Source organism: Sciurus vulgaris, assembly GCF_902686455.1.
Source record: "Sciurus vulgaris genome assembly, chromosome: 15".
Taxonomy (NCBI): domain Eukaryota; kingdom Metazoa; phylum Chordata; class Mammalia; order Rodentia; family Sciuridae; genus Sciurus; species Sciurus vulgaris.
In genome coordinates, this window is record NC_136476.1 from 37,337,646 (window position 1) to 37,350,607 (window position 12,962).

Consider the following 12,962-nt stretch of genomic DNA (forward strand, 5'->3'; position numbering starts at 1 on the left):
AGCTCTGACTTTGAACGATGTTTTAGTCAGAGCAAGTAAAATGATCACATTTGCATTTGGACTGACACCTGTAGCTGTGAGCTGGGAATAGATTGGATACTAGCAGATGTGGAGATAAACTGGGAGACACTAGTAAGAAAGTCAAAAAACTGGAAGTGTGATGGGTCCCCTGCTGTGTCTATTTGCCTACCTTAAATTTTCTAGATTTGGCCATAGTCAGTGGTGTCCTATTTATTACTATTAAATTGTTCTCCACCTACTGACCTCAGAGGCATTCTAAAGTAAATAAGTATCTTTGGGGGACTCTTGTTTTTTAAATCACAGGATAGAAATGGTGTGGAGAAATGTCAAATTGGAGAGTTACATACAAGTTTAAGAAATGCTTTTAACAAAAAAACTAAAGTTAACGATGTTCAAACTGTACTTTAAATTACTGAATTAAAAAAAAAAAAAACAGGCAAACAAACAACAACAACAAAAAACAGCCTACTTTGCTGCAAAGGCCGAGGTAAGAGAAGGTTCTGAGGGCATAATAGCTTGGAGTGGGGAGAGTCTGCCATTAAAAATTAGGTGCCTTTATGCCAGGAACAATCAGTTGCTGGGAGGCAAAGGTCATTACCTTCTCTGAAAGACTAGGGAAGAGAAACCCTGGCAACTCACATAATGAGCCCTGTGCAAAGGAATGCAAAAATTCTTCCTTTTGAATAGCTAATACAAACACAAGCTGCTAAGAAGGGCCAGTCACCATGGACTCTTGATTGCCCACATTACCTCTGATGGCCACATTTAAAAGCAAACACCTCTCTGGGGGGACCACACACTGCCTTTGCCCGTATCACTGCCAAGGAGCACTGTTGCCTCATTGAAATCACAACTGCAAGTGGATGCATGGATGGCGTCCGTGTTTTTGTTTCTGTTATTAAGAAAGAGATCTGTCAATTTTGTCATTTGTCACTTTCTGAAGCTCAGCACGCTAGGGTGCCTCGCCTTGACCACTTAGTCACCCTGGCGTTAAGAGACAAGTAATGGTTAAGCATGCAGGAGCCAAGCTCCTGTGTTTGAATCTTGGTCTCTTGTTTACTTGCTGCATGACCTTGGACAGTTTACTTAAAGCCTCCTTCTGTTAGTGCACCTGTAAAATGGGGAAACTTAGAGTATCTTCTTCAGAGGATTGACATAAGTTGTAAATAAGTTCTTTTTTACCCCTATTTTTTATTGGAGCAATATAGTTGTACACAGGTTGGGATTTGTTGTTACATATTCACACACACAGAGCATAACAAAATAATTTGGCCAATATCATTCCCCAGTATTTCCCCTTTCCACATCTTGGGTGGGCTTGGTCCTGGGTTCTGCTGGGAACTCAGCAAAAGAAGAAGGGATACTGCAGAGCTGAAACTGACAAATCTGCTGTGCTGGCCCCTGTGATGGGGAACAGCTCCATTCTCAGTGCCCTGTGTCCACATCAGGGTAGACTTGGGTATGATGCAAGGTGACATTGAGCATCTGCCTACAGCAGACATTTGGGACCATGATTTGACCTCTCCATGTCTCAACTCTTCATTGTTAAATCCAGATGATAGTCATATCTATCTCATGGGGCTCTGAAGAGGATTAAAGGAAAGAATGCACATAAAGCAGCTAGCACAATCTGGCTCACAGTAAATGCTATGTAAGTGTTGGTTTGACTATTACTATCGCTAATCATGTGCAAGGTCATAGATTGCTCTCACATCCTGGCTTCTGACTAATGGCTAAAAGTTCTCTGCTCACCCATGGCCTGTGACTGGCCAGATCCAGGTAGAGTGACAGGACCAGTCTAGTTGGCTAGACTTTGGACAGATCTCCAATGCTATCAGGGAAATAAAGTGGGAATCAGGAAGCCCACTCTAATGTCTCAAATCCAGTTACAGTAACAAGTCAACTCTGGCACACCGCTTGCTGGGCAGAGGCAGCAGGCTGATTCCAATCATGGAGGAATAGGGTCACCCCCTGGCTCCTGCCTGCCCTTGGTCGGGAGTCAGTTGTTCTGGAAGTGGACAGAGTCAGGTCTGGCAGTACAGAGCACCAACTCCAACCCATCAATTCACAGAACCTCTCCTGCAGAAATGTTTTGACAAAAGGGACAGTAATATGAAGACGGGTTCAGAGGAAAGAAAAAGTATAGAAAAGAATGTGAGGGAAACTAGAGTCTGTCTAACATTTTGGCTGAGCTCCCAACCATGATTGAAACACCTAAAGCCTAGAAGTGCAAGAACCCTACCAATCAGCTTTACCGCCCTCCTGGTGCATAACCACAGGCCTCCAGCCAAAACCACGGAGGCAGATGTGTTTCAGAATTCACAAGTTTTTGTATTTTAGAAAGACGTTAGATGACTAAGACATAAATTATATAACCCCTCGCAGTTTCTGAAGGAAAATGCCATACTCCAACAGGCTAAAATTGCTGCAGTCAAATGTATAAATATTTACACAAAGTGGGATGCAGCCTATCAAAGCATGTCACATTAGGCACAGCTTTGTCACCAAAAGAGTTTATACCACACTGAAGAAAAATTTATGGTGTTCAGAGCTTTTGAGACTTTGAAATTGGGAGCAAGCAATTGGGTAGAGGACACTGCTGAGATGCTGACCAGCCAAGTGACTAAATCCAAAGGTGCACACAGTTCACCGCAAATTCAATTCCGTTTAAATGACCACACAGTTAACTATGCATCTGCTATGTTCCAGGCACTCTGTGAGGTGCTGAGGTTAAAGTGATTTAGTTTCCTAGGGCTACTGTAACAAAGTACCACACTGGGTGGCTTAACAAAATAGAAATTATTGTCTCACAGTTCTAGAAGCCAAAATCAAGTCCAGAATACAAGACCCACAGCCCATAATGGCAGCCTCCATGCAGGACAGAAATAGGGGAAAGTCCCTGCTTTCCCTTTTTTGGCCTAAGTTGATTAAAATATTTTTGACCCAGAATCAGCAAAAGTGCTTAATGTGCAGATAGTTTCTACTGACCTCCTTCCTTGAGAATGTAAAATGTACTTTTATCAGGGTAGGCGGAGAGGTCTGTTTTGTGAGTTTCTCTGTGCAGTGTTTAAGAGGCCTGATAACTGTCAAAATGCCTCTGCTTCAAGGTCCTGGTAACTGAGTTTCTAACAGGTGGGGGCAGGGTCCCAGGGAATGAGCATAAATCCTGTGCCCTGGCACACTGGAACCTCAGGGCAGCATTATCCATGCAGGCAGCTGCCTTATGAGACACACACAGAGCAGTCATCAGTATTGGGGTTTTTGCTGGACTTTGGCACCCACGACATTTTAGGATTTCACTTAAATTTTTTGAAACAGACAAACAGAAAAAATATACAAATCCTATACATAAGGCTTGGAGGTTTTCCATGAACTGGACCCAGACCAGTACCCAGATCTAGACAACATCCGGGAAAGACCTCCTCACCATGCCCTTCTTCTAGTTCCTACCTGCCAAGTGCAATCACCACCCTAATGCCTAACACCATGGATTGGTTTTGGTTTTTGAGCTTATATAATTGAAATAAAACATATCAATTTTTGTGTTTATGGCTTTGTTCACTCAGTTTCATGTTTAATAAGATTCATCCACATTGTTGCTTATTGCTATGGTTTATGCTCAATGCTTTATATAGTTTTATATGAATACATCATAATTTTTTATTCATTCACCTGTTAATGAACATTTATGTTTTTCTTCGTGTGGGGTGTTACGACTTGTGCTTTCTATGAATATTCTTATGTCTTTGGATGAATGACTATACATTGGAGAGGAGCGTATACTTGAATTAATTGTCTATTGCTGCAAAACAAATTTCCCTCTAAACCTAGTGGCTTATAACAACAATGAATGTTATTGAAAGTTTATCCTTTCCCACAATTTATTGAGTAAGGAGTTTGGAAGCAGTATGGGTAGACAGGTCTGGAAGAAGGCCTTTCCTGAGACTGCAATCATCTGAAGGCTAGCCTGGTCTGGAGGATATGGTTTGTTTGCTTGTTTTCTCCTAAATTATATTTTAATTTCTATTTAGTTTTTCAACATTTTAACAATGCATTGCATTACCCAAGTTGTTATTAGGCATGCAGTCCTGCCCTAGATATTGAGAATACTACAATGAGAGCAAATCATGGCTGCTCCCAAGGATGAAAACCTTCTTCATTTGCCCATTTGGATAGGTGTACTTGTGTTCACCTACATACAAGAAATGACATACTACCCACGAGTTTTGTAGCAATATGAGGTGCTTGCACTTTATATTTTGCATTAATTTTTTGCATTTTTTGCATTCTTTTTATTTGTTCTAATTAGTTATACACAACAGTAGGATGCATATTGACACATCTTACATAAATGGAATATAACTTCTCATTCTTCTGGTTGTACATGATGTAGAGTTACACTGGTCCTGATATATACACACATAGGATGATAATGTCCAATTCCTTCTACCATCATTCCTACTATCATTCCTATACCCCTTTCTTTCCCTTCACTCCCCTCTGTCTAATCTAAAGTACCTCTATTCTTCCTTAGTTTCCACCCACACTTATTGTGGATTATCATCAACATATCAGAGAAAATATTTGGCCTTTGGTTCTTTGGGATTGGCTTATTTTGCTTTGCATGATATTGTCCAACTCCATTCATTACCTGCAAATGCCATAATTTCATTCTTTAAGACTGATTGATATTCCATTGTGTATATGTACTACATTTTCTTTATCCACTCATCTGTTGAAGGGCATCTAGGTTGATTCCATAATTTAGCTACTGTGAATTGAGCTGCTATAAGCATTGATGTGACTGCATCACTGTAATATGCTGATTTTAAGTCCTTTGTGTACAAACTGAGGTGTGGGATAGCTGGGTCAAATGGTGGCTCCTTTCCAAGTTTTATGAGAAATCTCCATACTGCTTTCCAGAGTGGTTGCGCCAATTTGCAGTCCCACCAGCAATGTGTGAGTGTTCCTTTTCCTCCACATCCTTGCCAACATTTACTGTTGCTTGTATTCTTGATAATCACCATTCTGACTGGAATGAGGTGGAATCTCAGTGTAGTTTTAATTTGCATTTTTCTAATTGCTAGGAATGTTGAACATTTTTTCAAGTGTTTGTTGATCGATTGTATTTCTTCTATGAAGTGTTTCTTCAGTTCCTTAGCCCATTTATTGATTGGATTATTTTTTTTTTTAGTTCTTTATATATCTTGGAGATTAGAAATGCTTTTGATTTATGGGTATTGGTTTTATTGATTTTATATCCTTCTACTTTGCTGAATTCATTCATTAGTTCTAGAAGTTTCTGGTAGAATTTTTTTTTTTTTTTTTGGATCTTCTATATATAGAATCATGTTGTCAGCAAATAGTGATAGTTTGAGTTTTTCTTTTCCTGTTCGTATCCCTTTCTTTATTCTAATTTCTCTGTCTAGAGTTTCAAGGATGATCTTGAATAGAAGTGGTGAAAGAGGACATCTTTATCTTGTTCTAGTTCTTAGAGGGAATGCTTCCACTTTTTTTGGAGGATGTGCTTCTAAGGTACCTTATGCACATTAATGGCAAGTTGGGCTGACAGTGGTACAATTCTTCTGCAGGTGGACTTTCCTTAAGACCATCTAAGTGTCTTCATGATGTTTTGGCTAGCTTCTCCCCATGGATAAGCCATCAGAGAGAGCCCCATATCCTTTATGGTCCAACCTTGGAAATCTCAGGGCATCACTTCTGCCTCATGGTAGTCATTGCAAGGGTGCCTCTATGTCCAGTCCAGACTCAAGTTTCCACCTTTAGAAGGAAGGAGTAGGAAATGATATTTGGACAAATCTTAAAACCTTTCTAACACCACAACATTTTATAACTTGAAAACAATCCTGCTAGGGGATTAAAAATAAGAGAATTTTATAGAAATTCACACAAGGATCAAAAAGAAATATATTCCATCCAGACTCTCTTCTTCTAATCATTTGAAATTTTGTAATGATGATAGGAGGGTGTTCAAGGTATTGCCAGGAGATAGCATGGTACAATAGGAAGAACACAGGCTTTGGATTCAGATGCATACAAGTCCAAATCCTGGCTTCACTATTTGCAATTGATGGGTACTTGAACATGTCAGCATCTTGGACTCTCAGATTCCCTCAACTGTAACATGATCTAAAATCAATGAAGCCTGTCTCCCTGGAGAAAACCCAATAAGCTAATACATTCACATGCCCTGTGCAATGGAAGACCCTCTATTTGCTCATTTGTCAAGAATTTATTATCTACAATAACTGTCTACAAGGTAACCTGACGGACACTGTGAGTGTTACAAAACTGACTCAGACACAGGCCCAACCTCAGAAGGTCTGTACTCTAGCTGGACCATGGACAGACAGAACAACTATAATGCAATTGAGAAAGTGACCAGAGTCTGGAGCAAGTATGAATGCAGCCTTTAAAAAATGGGTCAAATCTGGATATGTAGAAATGTAAAAAGTTTTGGGGGATAGTGGAAAGACAAAAGGTATTCCAAATTAGGAATATGGCTTACATAAAGATGGAGCTAGAAAACTATGGGGCATAAGTGGATGTACCGAATAGTTCATTACAGGTATAAACAGTGTAGATGAAAGGAGGCAGTACAAATACGGATGGGACAGAAGGTACCTATTAGAAGAGCAAGAAAGATGAGAGTAGACACTTACTTGAACAGTCTGATGAAAATCATTAAGGCCAAAGATTTTTAAACCAATTTTCTGAGCTGGCTATGAAAATCAGGCAGACTAACTATTCTGGGATCTACTGCCATGCTTTTCTTGGCTAACTCCCATTTGTAGAATCTTTGTGTCTCCAACTGTAAACAGAACTTTCTAAAACTGATCATTAGAGAACGCTCTGACTCAGAGCCCAAGGAACTGAGCTTTGTACTTATCATTCCCATTTTGGAGGCTGCAACAACAGAGAAGTGCAGTTGGCTGTTTTTATAGGCCCTTAGCTCACTATAAATGTACTTCTCAAAACTCAGCCATTTAGAACTGGCCAATTCATGCACTCAACTCATCTGTGTGTTTGACTTCTATGTCCAGATAATGAGCCGCTCACTCCACTTACTTCCCTTCAGGAAGACTGATCTATTTAGCAGCCTCCACTTCTGTTACATTATCCAGTCCCAGGCAGTGATGATATTTATACATAAGACAGAGATGTTTCTGTGCTGTGATGGAAGTTTGAAGGAAGTTGGAACCAATGACCTTTCACTTTGAAGCCAAAGAATAATAAGCACAATTTTTTTTCAATCTCACTAAGAATGGGGGCTGAAGAAATTAGCACAAAGTCTTTTTCTAAACCCACCATTCAATATGTGATACCCAAACTTTTTATGTATGTACACAACTGATGTCTAACATAGCACCTTTATTTTGATGAAGCTTGCGTGTTCCATCAAAATAGACATAGTGGTAATCATTACTGGAGATTTTATAGGTGAACCTTGGCTGTTGCACTCTGTCACCCTCTTTGCTTTATTCTAAGGGAATACTAGAGCTTGAAGAGGAAGGATGGGTTCTAGGCTTAGATAGAATTCCTAGCCAATCTTTGGCTAGAACTTCCCACATTCCCAGTTGGAGGATTTTAATCAATTAACAACCCTTGAGTCATGGGAAATGTTTCGTGCATAGGAACTAAGGCAGTCTTTGTCCTCTCTAATTTCTTCTCAGGTGGGAAATTGGCAAGTGGAGTCCATGTAGTCTCACCTGTGGTGTTGGCCTACAGACCAGAGATGTCTTCTGCTCTCACCTGCTTTCCAGAGAAATGAATGAAATGGTAGTCTTGGCTGATGATCTATGTCGACACCCTAAGCCCAGCACAGTGCAAGCTTGCAACCGCTTCAATTGCCCCCCAGCATGGTACCCTGCACAGTGGCAACCGGTGAGTTCTGATATTACTCAATATTGGACCGTATGTTTGCAAGAGTTATTCAAGACAAAGGATTCTTGTCCCACTAAAGGAACGGTCAAGTGCTGCTCATCCCTCCCTTCTTAGAACTTCCCCACCTTATTCAAATCTAAAGTTGTTAATTATGAATACCATGTTCTTTCTACTGTACCACACCCCTCTTCTCTCCAAAAGCAACTCATATGACCCCTCTGTTAATCTGCCAAAATTGGAATCAAGCTAAGGAAAAATTTCTAAAATATAGATAATATGGTAGGTTTTTCATAAAGCTAAATTGTTTCTGAATCCAGGCCCTTTCTATTTTTTGCTATTTAAATATTCTAAGAAATAAGGCCATTAACATACCTCAACATTGTAAAAAGCAAGAACTCAAATTATCACTCTTTGCCGATGACATGGTTCTATATTTAGAAGATCCAAAAATTTCCACCAGAAAACTTCTAGAACTAACAAATGAATTCAGCAGCATAGAAGGATATAAAATCAATACCCATAAATCAAATGCATTTCTATATACCAGTGATGAATCCACTAGAAAAGAAATTAGTAAAACTGCCCCATTAACAAGAGCCTCAATAAATAAATAAATAAATAAAATACTTGCTAATCAATCTAACAAAAGAGGTGAAAGACCTCTATAATGAAAACTACAGAACACTAAAGAAAGAACTTGAAGAAAAAGTCCTTAGAAGATGGAAAGATCTCCTATGCTCTTGGATAGGCAGAATTAATATTGACAAAATAGTCATACTACCAAAAACATTATACAGATTTGATGAAATTCTTATTAAAATCCCAATGACATTCTTCATAGAAATAGAAAAGCAATCATGAAATTCATTTGGAAAAAGAAGAGACCCAGAATAGACAAAGGAATCCTTAGCAAGAAGAGTGAAGCAGGTGGTATCACAATACCAGACCTTAAATTATACTACAGAGCAATAGTAATGAAACAGCATGGAACTGGCACCAAAATAGACATTTAGACCAATGGTACAGAATAGAAGACAGAAACAAACCCACATAAATACAGTCATCTCATACTAGACAAAGGCACCAAAAACATACATTGAACTGATAGCCTCTTCAACAAATGGTGCTGAGAAAACTTGAAATCCACATGTAGCAAAATGAAATTAAACCTGTACCTCTCACCCTGCACAAAAATCAACTCAAAGTAGATCAAAGACTTAGGCACTAGAACAGAGACCCTGTGCCTAATAGAAAAAAAAAGTAGGCCCAAATCTTTACCATGTTAGCTTAGGACCTGACTTCCTTAACAAGATTCCTAAAGTACAAGAAGTAAAATCAAGAATGAAAAACTGGGATGGAATCAAACTAAAAAGCTTCTTCTCAGCAAAGGAAACAATTAGTAATGTGAAGACAGAGCCTACAGAATGGGAGAAAATCTTTACCACATGCACATCAGATAGAGTACTAATCTCCAGGATATATAAAGAACTCAAAAAAAAAAAAAACCCAATCAATAAATGGGCTAAGGAACTGAAGAAACACTTCATAGAAGAAATACAATTGATCAACAAACACTTGAAAAAATGTTCAACATTCCTAGCAATTAGAAAAATGCAAATTAAAACTACACTGAGATTCTATCTTATTCCAGTCAGAATGGCGATTATCAGGAATACAAGCAACAATAAATGTTGGCAACGATGTGGGGAAAAAGGAACACTCACACATTGCTGGTGGGACTGCAAATTAGCACAACCACTCTGGAAAGCAGTATGGAGATTTCTCATAAAACTTGGAATGGAGCCACCATTTGACCCAGTTATCCCACTCCTCAGTTTATACCCAAAAGACTTAAAATCAGCATATTACAGTGATGCAGCCACATCAATATTTATAGCAGCTCAATTCACAGTAGCTAAATTGTAGAACCAACCTAGATGCCGTTCAACAGATGAGTAGACAAAGAAAATGTGGTACATATACACAATGGAATATCACTCAGCCTTAAAGAAGAATGAAATTGTGGCATTTGCAGGTAAATGGATGGAGTTGGAGAATATCATGCTAAATGAAATAAGCCAACCCCAGAAAACAAAGAGCCAATATTTTCTCTGATAAGCAGATGCTGATCCTTAATGGGGATGGGGATTGGGGGTAGGGAAGAATGAAGGAGCTTTGGATAGTACAGAGGAGAGTGAGGGGAGGAGATGTGGTGATGGTAAGGAGAGTGGAATGAGACAGACATTATTATCCTATATACATGTATGATTACGCTACAGGTGTGACTCTGCACCGGGTACAGCCAGAGGAATGAGAAGTTGTGCTCCATTTGTGTACATACGATGTGTCAAAATGCATTCTATTGTCATGTATAACTAATTAGAACAAATTAAAAAGTAAAATAAAAAAAGAAATTAGACCATTAGGTAATGATTTTTTTTAGCTTCACTACTTAGCAAAGTAAGTTAGAAATCCTTAAGTCAATTTCAGATATCCATTTTCATTTTCTTGGGCCTATGAACTCTGAAAGTCTGGGAACCATTGTTTTAAAACCAGGATAGACAAACTGCAGCCCAGAAGCTAAGGCCTAGCCTGCAGTCCTTTTTTTAAATAAAGCTTTACTCAAACATACCCACACCCCTTCTTTTACTTAGCATCTGTGACTGCTTTTGCACTACACAGGCAGAATCAGAGCAAATGACTCACAAAACCTTTACTCTCCGACCCTTTACAAAAATGTTGATCCTGCACCAAAATATTACATCGTAATAATAAAAACACAACTATTCTATTGTAGTCATCTATCTAAAATTACTGTATATTTCTCAAGCTTGTTAAATTGACTTCTTGTATGCCTTTAAAGAATACAGAAGGATTTTTAACTGATCACTTGCATATCTCATTTTGCAATGTGCCCATCATCAGGATATCAGACTGAGCTTTAAAGTGACAAGAAATGTCACAAAAAGTAAGCCTGAAAGGTGGCAGGGACATACATCCTTGTCTGAGACAGTTTTAAACTTTCAGAAGTGTCCTAGTTTGAATGATAAGTTATATGGTCACCACCTGAGTAGCAAGGAAGGCCCCTTACAAACGCTTGCCTCAGTGCTGAGAAGGGGCTGCTACTTCCAGGCAGCCAAATGTCCTCCAGGCCCTTCCTTTCTTCCTTCCTTCTCCCTCTCCGTCTTGGAGTTGTGGGATAGTAAAGTACTCCAAGAATCAAGTAAGCAAAGCCCCAAAGTACAGTCAGCCCTCCGTATCCAGATTGTCCACATCTGTAGGTTTAAGCAACCACACATTGTATACAATCTGGTTAAGCCTGCAATGGTTGCCTTTGAGCTAAACATGTTAGATTTTTTTTCCTTGTCATTATCCCCTGAACAATACAGTATAACAACTGTTTACATAACATTTACATTATATTGGGCATTATTAGATGATTTAAAGCGTACAGGAGGATGTATGCATACATAGGTTGTATGCAAATACCAGCCATTTTTCATAGAGAACTGGAACTAAATCAGAAGAAGATCATGGAAGCAATCCCTTGCACACACTGAGGGACGACTACAAAGCAGCTAAAAACAAACTATGACTATATATTTTCTTTTCAAGCTTAAATGTATTATGGCTGATTTCATAAATTCTGTACCACTGTGTGATGGTTCATGGAAGTAAAGAGAATGCAATATAGCTTGAGTACTGATGTACCAGGATTTTACTAAGAAATATATATATATATAATATATATAAAATATATATATATATATTATTCCACATCTACCTGAAGTTAATTCTCACAACTATCCAGTGAAGATTAGGCTTTATTTTCCTCATTGCAAAACCTGGGGTTCACGCCGCTAGCAAATTTAGGGGTGGCCATCAATCTAATTGTACTGGGTACTTTCCACAATACCAAACCCCATCGTTGCAAGGCTGAAAGGGGTCTTGAGGGTTGTATATGAGCATTCTTGTTCTATGGATGATGTGCCCATGGCCTTCATGTGGCCTTGCTCAGGATTATGCAGTCTGAACCAGAACCAGTTTCCTGGTTTCTAGTGCATTTATCCTGAGCTGCCTCTAATTAGCATAAATTAACGACTATAAACTGTGCTACTAGCTCTAAGAAAAGGTGACGAGTAAGTTCAAATCATTTTCCACTGTCAGAACTACCAAGTCCCTGTATTACTAGTAGCTTATGCAGTCTTTAGGTCCAGAGTCGGTTGTGGATCAAATGTTTATTATATGACAAAATGAATGAGGAGATAAGTGTATCTCCCATGGGCCCTGAATTTCTGACTTTATGTCCCCCAGGTCAGACTCTCTCTAAACCGGAGTAAACAATAGACTATTCTTCTTATTTCCTAGATTCCTACTCCTTTAGTTAAGCTTTGTTAGGCAAAAATCAATCATTCCTAACCTCTACCAAAAAGGAAGTCATCTGTGCTGGAAGGAGGAGTAATTTCAAGCCTCTGAGCTGATTGGCTGTGGTCTTAGGACAGACACCTCCAGTTAGGATACCAACTGTTGATGCTATTTGCCTGCTTAGCCCACTGATTCTTCAGCAGGCCTTGGTAGGGTAAGGTACCTGGTGTGCACCCATGTGCTCTTTCCCATTTAGTTATGTGGTTCTGCCTGAGGTCTTTCTCATACCTCAACTGGCACACAGCCTTTGTTCACATAAAAGAAAAGGAGATGGGATCAAATCCTTCATTTAAGAAAAGACAGTCTGATGGGCATTCATCTGTTGGAGTAGAGATCTTTTCCTCTTTGCTGTTTGAACACAGAGTCGCCACAGATTTCGTGGCGACTTTTCTTTTCCTGAATAAAAAGCACAAATTACATGAATTGTCCCCTGCTAGACAGGAACACAACCTCCTTTATTCTTTGTAAAGCACTTGCCTGACAAATGGCAAAAAATCAATATTTATACATTCTGCAGGTCTGGCAGGAACCAAGTGTTCAGTCCAAGTACTTAAAACATTAAAATTTTGTCTTAGAAACAATTAAACAGAAATACAGCAGAAATCTAATTCTGG

At 39.1% G+C, this 12,962-nt stretch overlaps 1 protein-coding gene across 3 annotated transcripts in view; it reads left to right on the forward strand.

Annotated features, from left to right (window-relative positions):
• Positions 1–12,962, forward strand: part of ADAMTSL1 (ADAMTS like 1) — a 381,058-nt gene that overhangs the window by 230,119 nt on the left and 137,977 nt on the right. For all 3 annotated transcript variants that reach the window (XM_079113153.1, XM_079113154.1, XM_079113152.1), the window contains one exon: positions 7,713–7,923. In XM_079113153.1, coding sequence (XP_078969279.1) covers positions 7,713–7,923 — 211 coding nt within the window. The remainder of the gene's footprint in view (positions 1–7,712; positions 7,924–12,962) is intronic.